General features: G+C 36.1%; 2 protein-coding genes across 2 annotated transcripts in view; both read left to right on the forward strand.

Annotated features, from left to right (window-relative positions):
* The window catches only part of LOC150097797 (cell adhesion molecule Dscam1-like), a 43684-nt gene extending 39083 nt beyond the window's left edge, over window positions 1-4601 (forward strand). Inside the window, exon 12 of the mRNA XM_090406992.1 lies at window positions 4453-4601. Within this exon, the coding sequence (XP_090263118.1) occupies window positions 4453-4601 (149 nt within the window). The remainder of the gene's footprint in view (window positions 1-4452) is intronic.
* Window positions 4602-5314: 713 nt separating this feature from the next.
* The window catches only part of LOC150097798 (cell adhesion molecule Dscam2-like), a 45878-nt gene continuing 25040 nt past the window's right edge, over window positions 5315-26152 (forward strand). The window contains exons 1-8 of the mRNA XM_090406993.1: window positions 5315-5567; window positions 5694-5813; window positions 10515-10685; window positions 10780-10927; window positions 11181-11329; window positions 17900-18076; window positions 23372-23470; window positions 24170-24358. Coding sequence (XP_090263119.1) covers window positions 5315-5567; window positions 5694-5813; window positions 10515-10685; window positions 10780-10927; window positions 11181-11329; window positions 17900-18076; window positions 23372-23470; window positions 24170-24358 — 1306 coding nt within the window. The remainder of the gene's footprint in view (window positions 5568-5693; window positions 5814-10514; window positions 10686-10779; window positions 10928-11180; window positions 11330-17899; window positions 18077-23371; window positions 23471-24169; window positions 24359-26152) is intronic.

Here is a 26152-nt window from a genome sequence, read left to right on the forward strand (position 1 = left end):
TTTGTTTTCCAGATTTTCTGTAATTTTCCCATGGTGGTCCATCCTATCACTATTCTGTGTTTGATTGTTTTGAGTTCATCTATTGTTTCTGTTAGTTTTGATCCAAGGTATATGAAGTTGTCTACTTGTTCTAATTGTTCTCCGTTTAGGGTGGCTGAGATGGTAGTTCTGTTCCTCCCTATTTTCATCACTTTTGTCTTTTGTATATTTATTGTCATGTCATATGTTTTACAGGTTTCGTTTAGCTTGTTGATCAACTTTTGTAGTTCATTTGGGGTTCTTGCAAGAAGGACGAGATCATCTGCATATTTGATATTATTTATGTTTAAACCGTTGACATTGTTTCCAGGCTCATTGTCTATTGCTTTCTTTACAACTTCTTCTAGATACAGTATATGTTGAATAGACATGGGGATAATGGGCATCCTTGCATTACTTCTTTTTGGATCTCTATGGGTTCTGTTGTGAGTGTGTCCTTTTTAATTATTGCATTTGTCTTAGAGTAATATTTTATCAGAAACTGTATTATATATTTGTCTATTGCTTTTTCTAGTAGAATTTTGAGAAGAATGTCTCTGTTGATGCTATCGAAAGCTTGTTTAAAGTCCACAAAACAACAATATAGTTCTTTATGGTCTTCCCAGCTGAGTTCTGCTAGTTGGTGCAATGTGAAAATTTGGTCTATTGTTGAATAGTTTCCTTGGAAACCAGCTTGTTCTATGCCTATCATTTCTTCGTAGGTGTCTTTTAATCTATTTTGTATAATTCTTATGAATATTTTATAGATGTGAGGGAGTAAATTGATTGGTCTGTAATTTCTGCAGTCTCTTTTGTCTCCTTTCTTGTATATTAGGATGATCTTTCCAGTTCTCCAGTCATCTGGGATCTCTCCTGTTTGTAGTATTTTATTGAATAGGGTTGTTAAATATTCTATTGATATGCTGCCTCCATATGACCACAGTTCAGTAGGGATAGTATCAATGCCTGGTGCTTTATTGTTTTTCATCTGTTTTATTGCGTATCTAACTTCTTCTTGTAAAATTTTTGGGTGATCATTATTTTCTTCTATTGTTGGTATTATAGTTTTGTTTCCTTGGTGGAAGATAGTCTTAAAATGGTTTGACCAGATTTTTCTTATATCTTCAATATTCCCGGTTTCAGTCATCTTGTTGTTCATCATTGTTACTGCTTTTGCTGAGAATTCCTTTGTAATTTCTCTTACAGTATCATGGAAGACTTTTAGGTTGTTTTGTTGGTATGCTTGGCATTTCTTAGCTTTTTCTTCTAACCATTTTTCTTTGGCTTTTTTGCATAGGTTATCAACTTTATTTTTAGTGCTCTGTATTTTTCTCTATTCTCGTCATTGTTTTGTTGGTTTACAAGTATCTTGGCCTCTCTTTTCTCCTCTATGGTAGCTATGATTTATCCACTTGGGTTATCCACTGTTTGTTTATTTTGAGTTTGGAACCTAGAATGTCTTTTGCAATTGATAACACTATTTCTTTTCCTTCTTCCCAGAATTTTCCGCTGTTCTGGAAGATGGAGGGTTTTACTTTCAAGCACATCTGTTCTAAAAATCGACTTCTGCTTGAGCTATCTTTTAGTTTTGATAGGTTGATGTTTTCTTCTTTTCTGATATTGTTTTTCCTGTTGAATTTTATCTTCACTTTGGCAGTTAATATTTCGTGGTCAGTGTTAAAATCAAAACTTATTAATGTTCGTACATTATTTACTGATCTTTTCCATTGTTTGTTTATGATGATATAGTCTATGCAGTTCTTTATATTACCATCTGGGGATGTCCATGTATATTTATTATTAGGGCGTTGATAGAATAATGTGTTTGTAATCATTAGATCGTTTGCTTTACAGAAGTGGAGTAATTGTTCTCCTCTGTCGTTAAGCTCTCCTTATCCAAATTTCCCCATCACATCTTTTTTGTCTGCTGTGAACTGTCCTATTTTAGCATTAAAATCTCCCATCACTATCATGAGTTCTCTATTTTTGGGATTATCTATTTCCTGTTGTAGTTCTTCATAGAAATTTTCTATTTCTTCCTCTGAATGGTTACTGTCTGGTGCATATATTTGGATTATTTTAATTGTTTGACCTTTTTCTTTTGCTTGAAGTTTGGCTGTTATTATTCTAGGAGACACTGGGTTTATTTCAATTACTGAGTGTGTAAGTTTCTTTTCAATTAATAATGCAACTCCTTCTCTGTGTATGTTATCTTTTCTTCCTGAGAAGTACAGTCTTCCTTCTGGTAAATCCATGAATCCATCTCCGCACCAATGTGTCTCTGATAAACCTAAAATACTCCATTTCAGTCTTTTTAAATTTTCCTGGGCTAATTGTAATTTTCCAGATCGGTATAGTGATCTTATGTTGAGGGTGGCTACATGTTTCACATCCTTGGCTGACCACATTGCTGATTTCTCACCTACTCTATGTGGTCTTTGAGTAGGCGCGTCGCTTGTCCCGTACGCAGTAGCACTATCTCGGTTTGTAGACTTTCTCCTGCTCATGAAAGTTACTGGCATAATAATGTAGTCAGCTTGCCATGCCTCTGCTACATCCTTTGGTCCACGGCTCTTTATTCTTTATTCAGAGCAACCCATTTGGGCTTCCCCATCCGCCACCAGGGGGACGCGCTTGGTAGGAGTGTGGTCTCCCCCAAGATTTGATTTTTAGGTGTATTTTTCAAAATATATTAGCACCTATATAAATTAAGTGGATATTAAATCCACCATCATTTCAAAGCCGAATACATAAACTATAAGCGTTTCATGCGAAAATTGACCAGAGAGCTTGCGGGAATACACTCGCCGCCATACTACGAGCTTACGGGTTGCCCCCAGCCAAACCTTATAGGAAGCGCGAACGCTCAAAGGACCCGTATATTCGCCTCCTATTGGTCCATTTTGATAAGTTTTCCTTTTCTGATAAGGTTTCCTTTTGAAGCCTTTTGGCTCTTTATTTTAGTAAATATAAGCACCTGTTAAATTCATTCGGCATCTTCGTCAGGTGATAAACTAGGCTGCATGCAAGTTTATCACTCAAGCTGGGATAGATTTTATTGAAATTTATTATTTGGAATCCTTACAAATATTTATTTGATTAATGCAATTTGTCGTTCAATCGGACCATTTTCAGCCACAACATATATCGAAATTAGATATTTCAATCATTTTACCCTTGAATAAAAACAAATTTTATTGTTAAATTCCATCGATCCTGAGTGGAGTTATAATTTAGAATGTATACAAGACATTGTCAGTGATATTTAATTTGGTTTCATTTGATTCAAAGTGAATCAAATGAAACCAAAGTGATTCAAAATGGTATTAATAGTCCCTCATTGGATGGATAAAATTTAATGAAATTTGGTATATAAAACCTGTATTGAAATTTTCCAAAGCATTTACGTAAACCTTGACTTCAATCGGATTGTTTGAAGTTGCAAAGTTAGGCAAAAAAAAATAGATAAACACATAAATAAGAAAACAAATTGGTCGAAGTTTGATTTTTAATATGATTTACAGCAACTAAGCGCTGCAATTCCAGTAATATTACATTAGTACTGTGAGTGGGCTAAGGGTGAGATAAACCGAAAACTCTTGACTCGAAACCGAATATGGAACCTCTCCGGACTCACGTCAAGCTTCCAATAATCAGGGTTGTCTCACACCAGGCAGTGAAATTTATCTACCATCTAAATGTTCATGCCAGCAGTCAGACTGTTGGAAAGCTGATACGCGATCCATTTGACCAACCAGAGCGACTAACTGAGGTATCAAAAACGCAACACAACTTTTGATATACTTATTATGCAATTTTAAAATTTCACCACTTGATATAGTTGTGTGGATGACTTCATATTTTCAGCTTAGTTGGACTAGAGTATAATATATTTTCTAATTAAAAGGTGCTGTTGGATTTCCGACATGGGTGTTTCTAAACTCCTTAAAGCGAAAGATTCGCCTGTTGTACTACGAACACCCTGTTTATTAGCAGCCTGGAGTAGCTTGAAAAAGTTTCATGTTTGGTCTCTAGAGTAGGACAGTTATTTAAAAAGGTACAAAAAATAAATAATTTTAAAATGGTTAAAATTAAAAAAAATCTCTTAGCCCATTCACAGTACTAATGCACTAATAGGTTTACTATCTTTCTTAGATGTTTGGAAAAATCAAGCCAACTATGAAGAATTTCAAATTGTATTGAAATTCAACAATAGTACCCTGTGGAAGCTAAAGCGTTTTTCTATATATATTTTTAATTCATTATTTCTTTATATTTTTTATTACTTTTCCTTCGGTCCGGGAAATTCTGCTCTAGAGACCAAACGGGGAACTTTTCTAAGCCACTTCAATTTTTTGTTCTTTCGTTATAATCCCTTTTATTGGCAAAACGAATTAAAGTGATGACACTTTTTGTATAACTGGATTGTTTCAGTGGCACGTCAAAATGAACTTATTTCTAAAGTAAATATGTCAAAATTAGCATTGGGTTCAACTTTTGTGATAATCAATGAGCTTACTATTCAAAAATGCTTACGAAATGCATCTTCTTATGACTGTCCGAAACCATTTGCGGAAAATTGAGAACTTGTTTTCAAACCATGAAATGGGTCATTTCTCTTTATGATATTTGTACGATATTAAATGATTGTTATAGGGATAACAAAAAAGCAGTCGGAATAACTCCTACAAGACACGTGAAGTAACGGATCGTTGTTTATGACGCTAACGGTATCGTTCTTCTGCATAATGACCTGCAAGGTGTACTTGTCAATGTACAGTAGTATTGCTCGTCAGGACTGTAAGCTGCAGCTCGAACAGATCATCCATTTTGGACATCGCCAACTGTGTTGAATTAGCATAGAACTATCTCTTTGTAATCACCTGTCGAAAGACTGAACCGATGGAAACGGGAAACATAAGAGTATCTGCCTTGTTTCTTGACGCCAGTTTCTGTAACTTTCACCTACATTAAAACTGAGGACCCTCTGCTGAGAGGATGTTGCAATAAGAACGGAAATTCATATGTGCCGTGGTCGCTTCAGGATATTCAGAAAACACAGACTCTGGATATGAACTTTCTCGATTATCACATGGGTTGAAGAATGCTATCCAATGAGATTGTAATTATACGGAGAGGATGGAAACTAAATTTTACCTAAAAATAAAACATTAAAACAAAAAAAAATAATATTTCTTGTTGTTACTGTGTCCCTTTCGGTGTACCTAGGGAAAAGTATTGATTATTTTATTTTCCTTTGTTAGTCCCACCGAAACTGGTCCCAATGCAACTAGAGATGAGTCTTCAGCGAAGTGAACGATATCAAATCACGTGTGCCATCAGTGTAGGCGATCTCCCAGCTACTTTTCACTGGGTAAAAAATGGACTACCCCTTGTGGAAACTTCAGATGTTTCTGTTCGCAGACTGGATGATTTTTCCTCCGCTTTTATCATAGCGTCCGTGAGAGAAGAGCATGCTGGCAACTACACATGCATTGTAAGCAACGTTGCAGGAACAGACAGCTACACAACTAAATTAAAAGTTATGGGTAAGTAACGAGGAATGGTTTTCTCAGTGCTATCAATCTTTTAAAAACAAATCACAACACTTAATCCGCTTGTGGCGTTTTCTTTTTTTCCTCTTATGAATAAACTAATCCTTACATTTCTTGTAGTTCCTCCAACGTGGGTCCGGCAACCTTACGATATTGCAGTACTTTCTGGGAAAAAAGTCGTTCTCAGTTGTGAAACTGTAGGAAATCCTACACCGACTACAACCTGGACAAAAACTAAAGGTAAAGAAAAAGATATATCTTTACAACTCGATACTTTATGGTATGAGATCTTTCATATATAAGAAATATTCGGTTACTTCCTTGATAATAAAATATCACAGAAACATATATTAAATAGAAGTATTTGTAATCGGGAATTAGACGATAATCATAAAAATGCCTTCTAATATACCTGCTATACAGGGTGTTTCAAAGCGAATGACCCGATTTCAAATAATTATATTTAATAATGAAAATGTGGTACAGTTACAAAATAAATTACCAAGTATGAAGTAAGGCCTAAAGTTTCACTCACCACAATTGCAGATGCTTAATGTGCCCTCCACCTGCTGCACGGACAACATCAAGCCGATAGCTGACTTCATCGGGACATTCTTTTTGAAACACCCTGTATAACTCCCATGCACCAAACTCTTCGAATAATTTACACTTTCAAAAAAATCTAATTTATTTCTCCCTATCAAAAGGTCAGGGGTTTCACATATCTAGGGAGCAACTTTAAGCACAATGTAGACTGTGAAAAGGAGATAAGATCTAAGATAACAAAAAGTGAAAGTACTCTGTAAGCAATGGAAAAAAAGAAAAAGTAAAGCAGTAAGCATTGCGCATGGGCATTCACTAAAATGTGCATACTTCAATAAATGACTGAGGCGAATATAGGCATTCTCAGAACGTGCTGTACAAAGATTCTACGAATGATGGATGCGAAAGATAACGTATGAAGAGCTGTGTAGGAAAGTAAATCAGAAAAGGGTTAAAAATAAACGTACTTTTTTGACATGCAGGATAGTGGATAGTTGCGAGTAGAAAAATCGAAACCTTGATGTTCGGTAGAATGGACAACATATATAGACGATTACCGCAAGACAAGAGTAGGTTTATGGTGTGGAAAGAATTTGCAAGAGGTAAACCGCCTGGCAGTTGATGGAAGGGAATGTCAGTAAATAGTGAAACCTGTGTCAGACACCAAATGGACAGTCACGATGGGCTTCACAGCAAATCTGCTGTAAGGCCCACCAAACGGTAATTTTCGGTGAAAGTAATGGGAGTTCCTTGAGCTCATAGGGTAATTCTGAAGACCAAATTCGACAATTTTGGCTTTTTTCAGCCCCGCTCAAATAAAATGATTCTCATCTTCCCAACAGAATTTTCCAGGGCCAAAGCATCATCGACTTCCAGTCTAACCAGAAACGTCAGCGCAAATTGCAGTCACTTGTCATAATCACTGTGTATCTGTTATCGCATGCGGCTGATCTTTTATGGATCAAATATAATAATTTGTGCAAGACTTTCCATGCCGTGAAATAAGGCATATCCAATCGTCGCGCTACTCCACGGGCGATGCTACTACTAGTAACATTTTCGTGTGATCTATCAACAGTCTCTGTGGAAACTTCTTCAATTACCAGTTGTGGCTCTGGTTTCGGTCCTCTGTCAGGTGGAACTTCCAAAAATCCTGTTTCTTAAAACTTCCGAATCGTCGTTCTTACTGCGTTAGCTGACAGAGGATCTTTACGCAAGTTCAAACTCACGAAGAGCGGCTGATGCATTGCACTTGTTAAGGTAAAATAACTTTACAAGTAATGCGCAATGAGCACTGCTATCAATAGGAATGTGTTTGTGAAGTTTCTCCTTTGCTTTATAGCTCTTATGATGCCAGCAAAACAGGTGTTCAACACCTGCTTTGCTGGTTTTTATGCAAATCGAACTACATAAGGCTTTCTATAGGAGAAGCTTAATTATGGCCACCCTGTATATATATATAACAAAAACTGCATATATTCTAACTAAAATAGTATAGCTTAATGACACCCAAACTTAACAATTGTTTCATTAAATAAGACTTAAGGGTTCATCCTTATGTGATTTCACAAATTTGTTTGCACTGAACAAAGCTTCAAATTCCCATCTCTCTCCACAAAAATTTATCTCTCTTCTAATAAACTTCAGTAATTGCAAATAATAATATTAAGTAAACGTATTATATTCTGAAATCATAAATCAATAATTGAAATCACATTTTGTGCGAATGGAGCAATTTTTTCGAATTTTTAAATTATTTTAACAATTCTAAAATTTTTTAAATCAATAAGTTTCTAAACTGAAATATTCAAGCATACACTTTGAATGCTATGAAGTAATATATTTCTAGTAATGCCATCTCCCACCTTCTGTTACAAAATGTTATATTTTATCAAACCCGACCTATTAATTCTCTATGAGAAACTTTAATCAGTTTTCTTTTAGGAACTTGAGTTGAATACCAAATAAATTCAAATATATTAAAAATTTAATGCATTTAAATTTATTTAGTATTCTTTTAGTATTTTATATTTAATATTCTATTTAGTATATTGTAACTAATTATATTTTTATAGGCTTAATGCTGTGAATATCAAAATAATTCTGTTTAATTTCTAGGCCTTATATGTGCTTCCCCCCTCCCCTCTTTCCTACGTAATAAAAATAACTACCGAAATTATCAATACCTACAATTATATTCCCTGAAAATAAAATAAGTAGGTTAGTTGTATATTTAGGTGTATTTTATGAAACTTTCATTTAATATTTTATTTTATCAACCACTAATGGATGCAACACTAGTGGTTGATAAAATAAATTGGCGAACACTTTGAAATATGTGAATATACTCAGAAGTAGAACACTCTAAAAAATTGCAGTATTTCAATACTGCTTGAATTGTTTTTTTAATAAAAGTCGCTTCAGTATTCGTGTTATTTTACTCTGAATTCCCTAGTAGACTTAAACGAGACTGTTTTCATAAAATTTTCAATTTGGCGAATACAGAAGAAAAGAAAAAAAAACGCGAGCTGAGTAAAGTACGGTAGATCTTCCATCACTGCATTTTGTTTTTGACCAAAGCGTACAAAGGCCTATGTGGAAAGACACAATTAATTTGTGATCCAAAAATCTATTTTGTTAAGGTAAGTATTTGACCATTATTTTCAAAATCTTCTTCTTCTTCTAATTCTTCTGTAGCTTTTCCCACTTAAGTTGGGTTGCTGTTTGTGGTGAGTCTCCTCCACAACCTCCTGTCTTGGCTGTAGACACATCCAAGTTCTTCATCCTCAAATCCTCCTCCATCATCTCTCTCCATCTCTTCTTTGGCCGCCTACGCTTCCTCCACCCCTGTACATCCATCTGCATGACTTTTCTTCCCACATACTCTTCCCCCCCTCCTCATCACATGACCAAACCATCTCAACCTTGCCTCCTGTATCTTTGCTCTTAAGTTCGTAACTTTCACCGTTTCCCTTACATAGTCATTTCTCAGACGATCCTTTCTGGTCACACCGCACATCCACCTAAGCATTCTCATCTCCGCTACCTCCATCCTGCTGATGTTATTTTTCCTCAGGACCACAGTTTCCATAGCATACGTCATAGCTAGTCTCACTACTGTTCTATAGATTTTGCTTTTTAGATTGATCGGCACCCTCTTATCGTATAGCACTCCAACCATCTCTCTGCAGTTCCTCATTCCTGCTTGTATCCTGCATCCCACTTCCTTCTCAGACTCACCATCCTCTTTCATTGTTGAACCTAAGTATCTAAAGTCACTGACCTTCCTGATGACATTTCCCTCCAACTCCAGATCTGTCTCCTGGCTGCCATCCACTTTGCAACACATGTACTCTTACTTCTGCTCAGTCTCATACCTCTCTCTTCCAGTACTTTCCTGCAACTTTCCAGTTTAGCTGCCACTTCTTTTCTGCACACAGCACGATATCATCTGCATACAACATAGTCCAAGGCGCGTCTTCTCTCACCTCCTTCGTCACCACCTCCATCACAATAATAAACAGAAAAGGACTTAATGCTGACCCTTGATGCAAGCCAACTCTCACTGAAAAACTTTCTGTCTCTCCCAGGCAGGTCCGAACTCTTGTCTTCACATTTCTGTACATCTCCTGCACCAGACTGACATATTTCTCCAGTATCTTCTTCTCTCTCAGACACCTCCAGACTTCTTGCCTTGGCACTTTATCATACGCTTTCTCTAGACCAATAAATACCAGATGTAGCTCCCGTTGCTTCTCTCGAAACTTTTCCATCATCTGCCGTAATCCAAAGATAGCATCTGTCGTCGACCGACCCGGCATGAAGCCAAATTGCTCCTTTGCAATCTCCATCTCCACCTGAGTCTTCCATCAAGAACCCTCTCTAGGATATTCATTGTGTGGGACATCAACTTTATTCCTCTGTAATTCTTACAGTCTTGTGCATTTCCATTACTCTTGTAGATGGGAACAAGAGTACTTTTCCTCCATTCTTCGGGTATATTTTCCTGTTGACAAACTTTTATTAACAGGTCCCACAGTAGGCCAATTTCCTCTTCCCTCTCCCCAGCGCCTTCCATGCCTGCACTGGGATCCTGTCAGGGCCCACCGAAACGCTTTGATTTAAATGTTTAGCAAAACGTACAGTACAATACCCATTTGTTGTAAATGAACAAATTAACTTGAGAAACTATTAAATTAAACAATAGAAAATCTGATAAAATATCAGATTTTCTGATGAAATATTAGAAATAAAAAGAAAAAAAATACCTCATCTATATTGACAGCAATCGCTAAAAATGTAGACCTTGTAGATAAAACGTCGGTGCATGGCTCACTATTGATATAACTGCTTAATATGGTACGAGTGTGTCTGATGAATAGTGATGATATTCTGCAGGGCTAACTATGAAACAAGTGGAATCTGTATCCGGGAGTAGATGGAGGACTCAAGAAGACGGATCGCTAACCATCTCGGAGATCAAAAAAGGAGATGAAGGCTTTTATTCATGCGAGGTGACGAATGGCGTTGGTGAAGGCTTTAAGAAGACTGTTCGTTTAGAGGTCCAAGGTAAGTTCAATAAATTTCACTTGCTTGCTTCTTTGCTTACACTTAGAGAAAGCATTTATCATAAAATGAGCATAACGCTGTTCATTCGATTTAGTTCCGCCTGCGTCTAAGTTGTCAACTGCTGTAAAAAGAGTGAAGAAAGGAGAAAGGACGGAAATTATGTGTAACGTTACGGGAGACGATCCTTTAGAGTTGTTCTGGGAAAAAGGAAAGCATCACTTAAAAACAACGACCGACGGCCGGTAAGTCAATCTTTCATGACTGATAATCTCACAAATTTATTTCACCGTAATGTAACTTATTGTAATTGTCCTAAACATTATTGTAATTGTAATTGTCTTTATTGTAATTGTCCTTATTGTAATTGTCCTTATTGTAATTGGCTTCCATTAATTAAAATTATTGCATTCATACTATTTCATTCATCATTTGTTCAATGTTGTATCGTCTCGCCGAATTTCACACTCAAGTAACTGAAACAAACTTTGCTTTCAGTCTTAAAATCATTAACTTGATGACGGACGACGGTACTACATCTTCCATGATCATCGACAAAACAGATGGTAATGACAGCGGCCTCTATACGTGCATTGGAAAAAATAATTTTGGTAGCAGCATGACTATGGTTCGACTTAGTGTGATAGGTAAGGAAAAGAATTAGTGAAATGAATCTCGATAAGGTTATACATTTTAATATACACATTGCGTTAATTTGAATAATAAATATATTTAAAGGTGTGTACTATCCTTTAGATAAAAAAACAGTAAAGGTAAATGATTTTGTCTACAAAAAGTGAGGAAGCATCAGAATTTCTGGTTTTTATTGAGGACATTCTAATACATTCAATTATTAATAAATAATCTTCATAAGCACGTTCTTTTTGATCCATCTCTTAACGAAAACGCGGTCCTTCTGTTTAAAATATTTATTAAACTCATATTTTAAATATAATAATTGTTTTTCCAAGTTCAGCATCACTTTCTTTTGAATGTCTTCACTATTCTAAATATGTTGCCCTCTCACGGTGTCTTTCAGTTTAGGAGTATTTTCAGATCAAGATGTAAAGAAAGGATTCGCAAACTTGGTGTTACGTTTTTAGAGCAGAATTGTTAGTCACCTAGTTTTGAGTCTGTATGACTAGTAGTTTTGTTTACTAGTCACATAGTTTTGACAGTTCTACGGCTCAAATGCACTTTCAACTGCAGAACACTGCCCTCATGTTTAAATATATTGATTTTTAAAATGGTGTTAAAGTGCCTTTATTTAAATTTAATTATTAATCATTATAAATCAGCTTTTAATAATTAAATAAAAGCGGTTATCTGAAGAGCTAAAATTAAAAATGACAGAAGTCTAATCTTTCCAACATTTTTGCTAACATTAGAGAGTTATCGAAAACGATCCCATCATTGACATTTTCTTAAACCTTCTACTCGAAAACTCTTGCTCACAGAATTGATCCCTTAGAGACAGCTCATTTTAGTATATTATATGCTCATGTGCAGTATTCAGACTTCATCAAAAATTTAAAGCAAATTGTTATAAATACTGATGTGTACGGAAACATTGTAATGAAAAAAGGAATGCATGCTTTATCTTGCACTTTTTTTTCATTACGATATTTCACTTTTCATGAATCTGTTGCGTTACTTTATAGCTATGTCTTCTGGGTTAGCTTCTCCGATTCCTTTACTATTATTGATGATGTTGTTATTGTTACTGTTAACCTTTAGACTAGGATACAGATTCATTTAGGGTGGCACTGATAATGATAATGAACTCTACCAATTGCCACAATTCTTATTTTCTACCTAATTTACAGCACGTGTAACGTCATTACACATTCTGGGAATTGTGACTTCGGATTTATCTATTCTCACAATTTCCAGAATGAATAATTCACTTACCAAGTTACTTCGCCGTGATAGATCGTTATTCCTAACATGAGAGTGAGGAAGAACGAGATGAGAAAAAAATTGCACGGCAGATGAACCTTTTTTATGACTACCACCCACGAAAAGTTGCAAACCTGGGAAGGTATAAATTTTTTTGTAATTAATTTTTTTAATTTTTATTTATACTTTACTTAGTCTGGCAAACATGCTTTGGAGATCAAATATTGAACTTTTAAAGCCACTTCATTCCTCTAGTAAATGACTCGGTGGTTTCCCACGGAGATTTCCTAATGAAATTCATTTCCCATGTAATGACAATTTCAGCTATCTGTGCCCATTGGTTAGAGAGAGGGTGCGTTAGCCATTCGTTCAACCCAGGCTGGCAACATACTAGCAATTGCCACTGTATCCAAATCAATACGATTAAAACTATTGATACAATATACAGACACATTGCAATTCGCAATGCGTTTATAAATTGGCTTTTATATATTCACGATATAGCTTATCTTTTCAAATTTCATCTTTCATACTTTTTATTTTAATATTCATGTTTTTTCTGTTTCATTACATATTCATAAATAAACACATACACTTCTTGTAAAAAAAGTCAACGAACACCAGAGTGTGAGGAAAAACAGCTATGGCGCCCAACTTAATAAGATATAGTACCTCCTTTCGCTGCGATGACTGCGGCAATCCTACGGTGCATACTTTCTACAAGCGTATGATATCGATCAATGGGAATTTTTGACCATTATTCCTGTAGGCATGTAATGAGGTCCTGGACTGTTGTGGGACGGACATCCTTTGACCTCACCCGGCGCTCCAGTTCATCCCACAAATATTCAGTAGGCCAGTCAAGTGTGGTGACTTCATGTCCACAAACCAGTAGTTAGAGCAGCTGCTTAACACTCTTTGCTCCAATGAAGACGCTGCATGTTGGTTCGGGTAATGTGGCGTTTGCATATTGCCATCCTACCATGAACAACCCATATTGTGGGCTCTGCCCTGAATGTTTTGTGCAGATTCGTGTTCCAGTCAATGCTGGGAACTCCGCATTCAATTTGGCCGACGAATGGTGGTTTTTACGTATTATCCTTCGTAGCAGCCTAGGGTCGTGTTTGGTGATTGTGATACGTAGTCCACTGCAAGTAGCACTTGCATTTGACTCCCTGCGCTTTCATCTCGGTATGGTATCACTGGTTGGTGACCTGATATGGCCCAATTTGTCAGCAATATGCTGAACAGATAAGCTTGCACGTGCTATCCTATCCCATCATATTTATCCAATCTGTACAGACTGCAAACACGTGACACGTTACTTGACACAATGCACCTTTTCCATGGGAATTCCCGTTGCTTCTTTCCAAGCGGTATAAACACTAGCATGTGCATGTACTATAGAGAATAATTATACATCCTTTTAACATCCATTGTACATACATTAATACATTCATTATACATCCTTTAAATTAACCACACTGCAGCTATAACAACTACTGTCTAATTATTTCTAATATTTTAATAAATACGCTGCTTGTATAACTCATTGCTGAAAAACATACAATACATTCTGAACCCTAAGAGTAAATGTTATTTTCTGATTACTAAAATAAAGAGCCAAAAGGCTTCAGTTCTGCAATGTAAAATTACATAGGTAAAGCGGATATTAGATCCAGCATTATTTCAAAGCCGAATGTAGAAACTATGCGGGAATGCATTCCTCGGTATCTCCAAGTCGCCTTAATATGGACTACTTAAAAGGCATGAGCGCTACCCAAGCGTCCATATACTCGCCTTTTATTAGTCCATTTTATAAAGGTTTCACTGACCTGACAGCTGTTTCGTACTGGTTGGTTGTCCTCAGAGAACCAACCGCGAAATACATTTCAACTTCCTTAGTACTGAGAGTTTTTGCTCTCTTAAGGTTTCTGCCACTCTGCCTGTGTTATTTTCTGATGTTTGTTGTAATTTTGTTCTTCGCTAATTTTCTTATTATGTTGTCTATTAGAGTCTGGTTAAGCTAAGACCAACAAGCTTCTGATATCTTAAATATGACATGAACTAAATTATGAACTAAGCATAAAAAAACTTATTGTTTAATACTGACCATATACAAAGATTTTAACATTCTTTGCCTACCAGTTTCGCTAGCAAACTGTCTAGCTTTTTCAAGCCGTTGACGGAAAAGTATAAAAAATACTAGTAAATGCAAATTGAAAGGAACATTAAAAACGTTGTAAACACTCTAGTAGCTAAGGTTGCACGTTCGCGTGACAGAGGCTGAGTAGACTTATTGTTCTTAATCATTATCGCGCATGCGTGTTTGTTGTAAACGCATGATGTGATTACTAGCTAGCTGTAGTTCAGATGTAGTTTAGGCAAGGATGTTTACTTTCCCCTTACTTGTTTAGTATATATGCGGAGGACATCATGCGTGAAGCATGAGATGAGCTCAGGACAGGATTTAGGATAGGAGGTAGATTGATCAGTGATCTGAGGTATGCTGATGATACAGCTCCTTTGTAATGACATGGAAGAACTAGGACTAATTCTTGACAAAGTTAACAAGATTAGTAATAACAGAGGACCTCAACTCAATCCTAGCAAAACAAAGATAATGGTTCTCAAAGGAAATACAAACAGGGAAGCTCGAAACAAGTGTACCTTAATGGAGAAAGAATTGAGCAAGTCAGCAAGTTTGAGTACCTGGGATCCATTATTAATGTGAAGAATTGTTGTTCAGAAGACGTCCGAAAAAGGTTAGGAATTGCTAAAACAAGTCAGAGACCTGTCTAAAATCTGGAAGGATGGATCTATCTCCATGGAAACAAAGTTGAGAATTTTGGATGCAGTTGTTTTTCCAACAGCGACTTATGGATGCGAGACTTGGAACCTAAAGAAGTCAGATAAGAAACGGATATCTGCTTTTGAGATGTGGTGTTACAGAAGGCTGTTGAGGATATCATATACTGAAAGGCGTACAAATGAATGGGTTTTAGAAAAGATCAGTAGAACTTTAAGGCTTCTTAAGGATATTGACAGAAGAAAGTTAAAATATTTTGAACACATAGAAAGGATGAAAGGGGGACTTCTCAGAACAGTAATAAAAGGTAAAGTTCCTGGAAAAAGAGGCAGGGGTAGACCATCAATGAGATGGATGGATGGCGTGTGTGGAGTGACTGATCTTCAGAGAGAGTTGAGGCCGCCAGAAAAGCAAACAACAGGACTACATGGCGAGGCCTGGTGTGGCACATCACCGAGCATCGGAGTGACCATACGGCATCTGTAGATGCCCAGTGAAGATAGTAGTAGTAGTTCAGATGAATTTAGAGAGAGGATGAGGTTTTTCCATGAACTGTTAAGAATAGTACCCTGGTTTCTGTTGAGGTTTCCGCCAGTTTTTAACAGTACTGCGACTTTCTTGAATAAACGATGTCTATAATCGTCGTCTAAATATGGTATAGAGCAATTTTGCCACTCTATCGTGTGGTTAGACGTACAGAAATGATGTGCTAAGCCGGAAGAAATACTTCTGTTGTGGTTTACATCACCAACGTGCTCTCTCTGTCTGATCTCCAGACTCCGTGAAGTTTGTCCGATGTACGCGAGACCACAGGAGCAAGGAATGTAATATACTCCTGTATATTTGTAGAATGGCACCTTGTCTTTTGGTGATCCTAAAAAAGGTCTCGCCTACATCGGACAAACTTCACGGAGTTTGGAGATCATACATAGAGAGCACATTGGTGATGTAAACCACAACAGAAGTATTTCTTCCGGCTTAGCACATCATTTCTGTACGTGTAACAACACGATAGAGTGGCAAAATAGCTCCATGCCATATTTAGACGACGATTATAGACATCGTTTATTCAAGGAAGCCGCAGTAGTGTTAGAAACTAGCGGAAACCTCAACAAAAACCAGGGTACTATTCTTCATAGTTCATGGAAAAACCTCATCCTCTCTCTAAATCTATCTGAACTACAGCTAGCTAGTAATCACATTATGCGTTTACAACAAACACGCATGCGTGATAATGATTAAGAACAATAAGTCCACTCAGTCTCTGTCACGCGAACGTGCAACCTTAGCTACTAGAGTGTTTACAACGTTTTTATGTTCCTTTCAATTTGCATTTACTAGTATTTTTTATACTTTTCCGTCAACGCCTTGAAAAAGATAGACAGTTTACTAGCGAAACTGGTAGGCAAAGAATGTTAAAATATTTGTATATGGTCAGTATTAAACAATAAGTTTTTTATGCTTACTTTCACACGACCAGATATGTTTAATTTAAACTATGAACTGCAATTAAATCTCTAATCAATATCCTGTTAGGCACATTCAGAAAATTATATCGAACTATCCCCTTCTCGTAAATATCATAATTCACTCCCTATGAGCCACTTAATCTACACTTTAGGTGAGAACATCCTTATGAATTCTAATAAACTATACAAATTTGTAATCAAAAGTTACTATTGTTAATCTCAGAGATTCCTAGGTGATCAAAAGAAGATTGATTATCCCTGATATATATCTGCTTACCACCAAAGGACATCATCCTCTGACTCTCTTAGTTACCAAATGATTTAAGATATCAACAATTTTTTTCTTCCTGTATTATGTAGATAAATTGTGCCACTCAACTGTATTTTGACTTCCAACTGAACAGTGTTCAAATATAGACTTACAAAACCCTTAATAAATTCGTTCCAATTCCAATCGCATCATTCAAAATTATTTTCAAGGAGCTGATTGCGTTTAATTCCCATTTTTCTATCCTTCCTCACATATCACATATAATTAATATGTGACTTATTTATTTATTTCAAGCGGATAATTTTCGAGAGAGTCAAGTGAAATATGAGGGGATAAAAATACTACTAAATTCTTCATGTCGAGAAAGTAATACAGTAAAAAACCATTTAAAATTTAGAGCTAGGAAGAAATAATATTGCAAAATACTGCATTAACTGTGTGAGGTTTCATAATTCTTATACGTTTCTATTTTTTTTTTCAGAACGGCCAGGCACTCCCCAAGATTTTGCTGTAACGGATGCATGGAGTAGAAGCATCAGACTAACTTGGAACCACCCGTACAATGGAAACAGTCCCATTTCTTCCTATTTTGTCATCTACAAAATAAAATCAGGTCGGGTTCAGCATGTTAAACACGTATTGAATATCTACTCTTAAAATAATATTTGAATTCTGGTTGTTACATCGCATTGCTAGTTCTAGCTTGGAAAATTATTTACTTTAAATAAATATTAAGGTATTATTTTTTTTTGACATTTCCCACTTATAGGTGAAAGTTTACCTAAAAGTTTGAAGTTCAACGAAGTGAATGTTCCTGGAACCCAGAATTTCTTGCTTGTGTCAGACCTTCGCCCTTATACCGCATACGAATTCCATATGTTGGCAGAGAACGAGGTTGGGCGAGGAGTACCAACTGCTTCTATTGTGGTGACCACACATGAGGAAGGTGTGAGTTCATAATTTCTTTGACCAAGATATAAGCATTGTATAAAACGAATTCTTTTCTAAATGCTAACACTACTTATTACTTTCTTCGAATTTGAGTTGCTTTATTAACACACACACACACACACACACACATATATATACTTTTCCAGAACTAATTGTCAATACTTCCCCTGAAAACCATACAGAGGGCTAATTCTCTGATACACGTGCATTTTAAATTCGAAATCTGAATTTCTGTTCTTTTTTGTATTCTCATGAATTGCGTGGAAAAATTATGAATAGTTTCTTCACTCAATACTTGGTTAGAAATACCTACTTTCGAAATTGCAGGTACAGGAGACGTTATTATCCTTTGAAGTCAGTCTGAGTTAATCATTCTCAGTCACACACACACAAGGCTTTCCCCAAACGACAATCCAGTCAAACCATTTAGTGAACATATGCAAATTCGCAGCCATCAGTGAAAACGGTGATTATTGGTTAGGGATAATAGGCATAAGTATTTAAGTTTCAAAAAGTATTATAAATACTAATAAGTAAATATAATAACTAAGAAACACGCCATGTCTTGATATTTTCCCATCATTTTATCGATATAGTTATTTATATGTTACGAGTATATATTTATAACAAATCAGATAATATATTAATTAGACATATGCTATACTCTCATGATTTAGCAGCGATCTGAAAAATTTATTAATCTTGATAAAGCACATGATAAAGAGGAAACTGTTCATAATGCTAAAACAAATAATGCAGTATAAAGACACACACACAGAGAGAGAGAGAGAGATGCACTTTATAATTACATTTTTTACAAGTAAATAGGAAAAATATTTCAGATAAGTAGTATAATAAAAACCAAATATAAGGCGAATGAATATACTATATTCATATTTATAACCTATAAATAACACAACATTAAGGAATGAAATATTAAACCTGATGTCTAAATAGGGTTAATATGAATCTTCTTCTTCTCTTCTTCTTCTGCAGCTTCTCCCACTTAAGTGGGGTCACTGTTTGTTATGAGTCTCCTCCACACCTTCCTGTCTTGGGCTGTCACCACATCCAAGTTCTTCATCTTCAAGTCCTCTTCTACCAGCTCCCTCCATCTCTTCTTTGGCCGCCCACGCTTCCGCCTTCCTTGCACATCCATCTGCATGACCCTTCTTCCCACATATTCGTCCTCCCTCCTCATCACATGACCAAACCATCTCAACCTTGCCTCCTGTATTTTCGCTCCTAAGTTCGTAACTTTCACTGTTCCCCTGACATAGTCATTTCTCAGATGATCCTTTCTGGTCACACCGCACATCCACCTAAGCATTCTCATCTCTGCTACTTCCATCCTGCTAATGTTATTTTTCCTCAGGACCACAGTTTCTATAGCATATGTCATAGCTGGCCTCACTACTGTCCTATAAATTTTGCCTTTCAGATTGATCGGCACCCTCTTATCGCATAACACTCCAGCCATCTCCTTCCAGTTCCTCCAACCCGCTTGTATCCTGCATCCCACTTCCTTCTCAGCTCCTCCATCTTCTTCCTCTGTTGAACCTAAGTATCTAAAGTCTCTCACCTTCCTGATGACATTTTCTTCCAGCTCCAGATCTGTCTCCTGGCCACCGCCCACTGCGCAACACATATACTCTGTCTTACTTCTGCTCAGTCTCATACCTCTCTCTTCCAGTACTTTTCTCCATCTTTCCAGTTTAGTTTCCGCTTCTTCTCTTGAATCTACACACAGCAAGATGTCATCTGCATACAACATTGTCTAAGGTGCATCTTCTCTCACCTCCTCTGTTACCACCTCCATCACAATATTAAACAGAAACGGACTTAATGCTGACCCTTGATGCAAGCCAACTGTTACTTGAAAACTTTCTGTCTGTCCCAAACAGGTCCGAATACTTGTCTTCACATTTCTGTACATTTCCCGCACCAACCTGACTTATTTCTCCGTCACCTTCTTCTCCCTCAGACACCTCCAGACTTCTTGCCTTGGCACTCTATCATATGCTTTCTCCAGATCAATAAATACCAGATGTAGCTCCCTTTGTTTCTCTCGATATTTTTCCATCATCTGTCGTAACCCAAAGATAGCATCTGTTGTTGATCTACCAGGCATGAAGCCAAATTGTTCCTTTGCAATCTCCACCTCCTCCCTCAATCTACCATCAAGAACCCTTTCTAGGATCTTCATTGTGTGGGACATCAACTTTATTCCTCTATAATTTTTACAGTCTTGTGCATCCCCTTTACCCTTGTAGATGGGAACAAGAGTACTCTCCCTCCATTCCTCGGGTATATTTTCCTGTTGGCAAACTTTCATGAACAGGTCCCACAGCAGGTCAATTCCCTCTTCCCCCAGTGCCTTCCATGCCTCTACTGGAATTCTGTCGGGGCCCACCGCTTTTCCATTCCTCATCCTCTTCATGGCCTCCGTCACTTCCATTCTACTGATGTTCTGCACCATCCCCTCAGAAGGCTGCCCATCTCCTCTGTGAGTCCTTGCATTTTCCTTATTCAAAAGTCCCTTAAAGTATATTTTCCATCTGTTTCTTATGTCCACATCCTTCCATAATACTCTTCCTTCAGCATCTTTGATCTGCCTCACATGTAAGATGTCCTTAGCTGCTTTATATCTACATTTCGCTAGTTGGTAAATTTTTCTCTGTCCTTCCTTTGTTTCTAATTGATCATACAGATCTTGATATGCCATGGCCTTCGCCTGTGCCACAACTCTCTTGGCTTCTTGCTTTCTCTCTTTGTAAACCTGTCTGTCCTCTTTCACTCTTGACTCATCCCACTTCTGCTTTGCCTTCCTCTTAGCTGTCACTGCCACTTGTACATCATTATTCCACCACCAACCCTCCTTCTGCTCTCTAATCTTTCCAGATGTCTCACCAAGCACCTCGATTGCACAGCTCAGGATTACTTTTGAATTATGTTTCCACCAATCTTGTACACTTTCCAGTCCATCCGAAATCCTCTCTAACACTCTCTCCCTAAAACGATTCCTCACACTCTCCTCTTTTAAGCGAAACCACTTAATTGTTTTCATCCCATGGCAACCAGAAGTTCTTATCTTCGATCTTATTTTAAAGTCATATTAAAGCATATTACAATGTTAGTCACTTATCGAAAAAGTTTTTCAGTAGTAAAATTAGAATTAATCTCATTTGTTAACTTTATGCAGATATTTTAATTTTTTAAAATAAATCTGTTAAGTATTTGTCTTAATGTAGGTCTTAGTGACGTCATCTGATAGGCATTGACTATCCTCTAAGATAGGCTAGTTTACAAAAATCCGATATATATCGGTCATATACTGAATAAATTTCATTTCCTGTCAAGTTTGAAAAATATTTGTACTATGAAACAGTAAGCAGGCGTATTTATTAGGTATTTCTAATAATGTGCTGGTATCTTCAGGGCAGTGGACAAATATCTTTCATTTTACTCGAAATAATTTCAGTGCATTACTTGAAAAATAATGTGCATGTGATATTTTGAATGTTACAGAACCAGGAGTTGCACCAAAGAACGTGAAAATTGAAGATAAAGGAGCTACCTTTGTGAGAATATCATGGAAGGTGAGATTTTTCACAATAAATATATTCAACAGATTTCTTTTATTATAGATCATATTTCAAATTTCGGAATGAATAGCCTTAATTTACATTAATGCGAAATTTAAAGAAAGTGGGAATTAGCTGTTTGCTGTGATCTTTTCACGGTTAATTGTGAGGATTACAAATAACAAGTATTCCTCGTTTTGTTTGTAACAAATACGTTATTCGTTTTCTTGTACATTCATTTTTACAAATGTTTTACGATGGGAGGAGGGGAATCTGGAAAGTTCGGATAAACACCTAGAACAAAATGATGTTAAAGCAACTGATATACCAACACGAAAGAAAATACGAGGATATAAGAACCTGAATAATATGAGAATATAAGTTACCTTCATGACCCTTCTACTAGTATGTTCTTTCTTGTGGTTTATCAGTTGCTTTAATATCACTTTTGTTTTAGGTGTTCATCAGAACTTTCCACCCACCCTTCCTCAGTCGTACATCACAACTATATTTTCCAATTCATTCGAACAGTGGCAAGTGATGTGAGTTTGGGAAATCTTAATCCATTACTTTTATTATTATGTTAATGAGTATTACAATTGAGTAACGTATAAATAAAATTGCGATGAAATATTAACAGTATTGCGTAGTAATTCATCTGTCTTGGTAGCCTCTACCAAAGGAGTCATGCAACGGTGATTTAAGAGGTTTCTACATTGGCTACAAAACGTCTAGTATATCAAGTCATCAGTTATCGTATAGAACTCTTATTATAGACAAGGTGGAAACAGAGAGCCAATACCTTCTACTGGGTCTTCATCCTTCTACTAGCTACTCCATAGAAATTAGGGCTTTCAACAGAGTGGGGATGGGCCCTCCGTCCGAACATCTCCTAGTAAAGACACTCCATGGAGGTAAACAGAATGTCGATTCTTGTGTGTATTAATCTCTAGTAATCGTACAAATAAAAACAGCAAGGTGTACATTTTATCGCGTATACTGATCACGCGTTGAGTAACAGAATAATACAGTGATATGTATGCTTCGCAGCCGTAGAATTTGCAGTAGTCGCTAAGCTCCCCTTGAACCTATAATTCATTTCATCTAAACTTAGTTTCAAAAGTTTATAGAACTTTTTGAAGATAACTATTTATTGCTAGTTTGGTGTTTGAAACTGTTTATGGTTGGTATAGACAAAACGTATCCATTGAAATGGGGAATGTTATTGTTGAATTCGATGATTTTTGGCTCTTAGGTGGAACAACGATGCTCCTTGATTGGAAAAATGCGTGCTCAAATCCAATCTAGAATATGAAGATTTTTCCAAGTGAATATCAGTTAGCCAAGTTAGCCGTTTTCCTGTTGTAGTGTCAGGTTTTTTATTTCAGAAATTCAGGATTTTCATCCCTCAGACAAACTGGCCAGAAGAATACAAACTCAGTTAGCTAGCATAATGCATCGGCCTCAAAGCCTTACTTGTTTCCGTTGTACTTCTTAAAAAAATAACCCTAAGCTCTTATGTGAAGACAGTGTGTAAACATGTCTGAGCTATTCGTCTGTGATTCTTTATATCACTTACTAGATAATTCCTCGCTCTTCTGTATGATTTGTTGTTTCAGCGAACTCTGCGATAAAATGAGCACCCTGCAGTTATGCGAATATTCATTTTGTTTTCAGTAGTTGCATTGATTTCATGTTATTTGCAGATGCACCAGCGGTGCCCAAGGTAGACGTTCTTTCTACTCGTCGCTCTGCAATAGAAGTAAAGATTCAAGTAGAGAAGCAAAAGAAAGCCTCACCATCAGGTTAGAAGTTGATGTTATTGTTTTCTTTGCTTTTCAAAAGTATTTAAAATTTTAACTCCTTAACAATTTTTCTTTCTCAACTATTGTGACTCTCATTAGCGTAGAAAAAGTGCAAACTTTTAACTTTAAAATTGATATACTGCAAAGTAATTTATGTGTTACATCAGTTGGTGACTAAAACTCATCTTTTTCATTAAGAGTGGTTTCTAAACATAAGTTTACATCTGCAGTTTAAATGAAACTAATTTGTTCTTAAAACTTATAGTCGATTTATGACTATGTACCAACATTCACCTAATAAATCACATAATCACATTTGTTCAGCACACAAAATTTACCTACAACACTGAATCAAAACATTCTTTTCACTGGTATTGTGAAGTACCACTTTGAATGTGATCAGATTATCTTTGAATGTTATCAGCTTAGATTATTTCAGCAGCTATTTCCTCGACTCTCCAAATGCTCCACATGTCGGATATGAACTTTTGTGTCACAAAATATTAAAATTTATATATATATATACAATTCTACCCTTTTATACCCTCCACAGATTCAGTGACATCGGTGTTTCCTTATCTTGTTCTCTGGCTGAAGTGTCTCACTGTATGCTGGAGAATTATGTATATTGAGTGATTATTTTGATTATATGTATTTAACTGGATAAACTTAAAAATTCAATGTTCACCTGTTTTATAGAATATATCATTCATCTACGCAAGGAAAACGGTCAGTGGCAGGAAGTTCCTATGTCAATATCTCCAACCCACAAGTATTCTATAGGTGGATTGTTGTCAGGTAGCCACTACCAGATATACGTCACAGCACGAAATCGGTTTGGCGACAGTGGTCCGACAGACGTCCTTAGTATTAGAACAGACAAACATTGTAAGTGTCGTTCCTGAAAATATCACTCTTTACATATGTATAAAGTTTCCCATTATTATTGCATTTGATCCAAATTCCTCGGGTTAGGCTAAAAATAGAATATTTTTAATTAACATAATGTTTATTTTAGATAAAAAGAGATGAAGTCACTGTGAAAGTTATTTTCGTTTCCGGTCGAAATGTAGAATTGAAACAGTTTACGCATTGCTTCGTTTTATTTAAACTCTTTTATAGAGAATATTTGGATCTCGAGTGTGCTAAAATGACTTTAATTCGTCTTTAGTTGCAGTCATTTGCAGATGGTTGACGTCAAGGCAAGATTTTACATTTTATTTTCACAATACAGTTCTAGTATTATTATTAATGTTACACTTTAACAATATTCTTGATTTTAATATGCAACTTTACTCTGCAGATATGGGACAAATTTTATAACCTTAATGAAGGTGAAGAATATTCCATTTTACAGAAAGTTGTTCTTCCTCACTTATGATAGAGAGTTTAAGGATTGATCAACTTTCTTTGCAAGTCCGATGTGCTTAAAATTATACTGAGAGATTCATTATCTCAGGTAAGATTTATGTATGAAACTAATAAATGTGGATAATCTGTAGTTTAGAGTTTAGAGAAGTTAAAAATCTTCCATTGCGTTTTCTGTGAAATCACAATAGATTTCGTTGAATTTTTGCTGAAATCTGATAAACGATCTTTCTAATAAATTAGTTCTAAAACTATCTAATGCGTTCTTATTTTACATAAGTCTCCCTTATATGAAGCAGCTTATGAAACGACTATAGCTTTCGTTCTACACCTCTAACTTTCAGCTGACATAATAAGAACGAAATATAAATAACATAACTTAAAACATAGGCTATAAGTTATAATTTCTTTCTTCATGTGGACGTTTTCCTCTCATGTTTGCATATTCACTGTTTTCAATTTGGATTGATTGGTCGTATTCAAGTTTTATGCAATTACAGATCTTTATTATAAAAAAGCGATTATCATGAGTTTATTCTGCAGTTTAGTATTAAAAAGTGAACGACTTCAACGATATGAGATTTCTAAGAATATATTTCCATCTCATGATTAAAATCTGAAAGACGAAGTAATGATAACAAAAATATTCAATTTGATCCCGTTGGACCACCCAATTTCAATACACTCAATTTCACGTTCGTGTTTACAAAGAAGACGAAATAGAGAGTAAACATTTGAATGATTTTATTCTGTTGTCATTGATGGTATTTTTTTCTATAAATAGTGCTATAGTTTTAAAAATTGACAGTCTAATGAAATTTCTAGAATACATCCTAGAAGAGAGACTTAAAACAGTTGGTACTAGCAAAGATTTCATTGTAGTTTTCAAATCTTAAATTCTTTAACTGATAAGTAAAACTAGTCTGCAGATTCATTCCAGTTAAATCTGATGACATTTAGTGATTTTCTTGATTTTTTTTGATTTTTATATTAACATATTCTTAATTAGCAGAACATTCCTTTGCTTTCCACACACACACACATATATTATGTGTGTGTGTGTGTGTGTGTGTGTGTGTGTGTGTGTGTGTGTGTGTGTGTGTGTGTGTGTGTGTGTGTGTGTGTGTGTGTGTGTGTGTGTGTGTGTGTGTGTGTGTGTGTGTGTGTGTGTGTGTGTGTGTGTGTGTGTGTGTGTGTGTGTGTGTGTGTGTGTGTGTGTGTGTGTGTGTGTGTGTGTGTGTGTGTGTGTGTGTGTGTGTGTGTGTGTGTGTGTGTGTGTGTGTGTGTGTGTGTGTGTGTGTGTGTGTGTGTGTG

Source organism: Typopeltis vanoorti, chromosome 17, assembly GCF_054136105.1.
Source record: "Typopeltis vanoorti isolate ZY-2024b chromosome 17, IOZ_Tvanoo_1.0, whole genome shotgun sequence".
NCBI classification, from domain to species: Eukaryota; Metazoa; Arthropoda; class Arachnida; order Uropygi; family Thelyphonidae; genus Typopeltis; species Typopeltis vanoorti.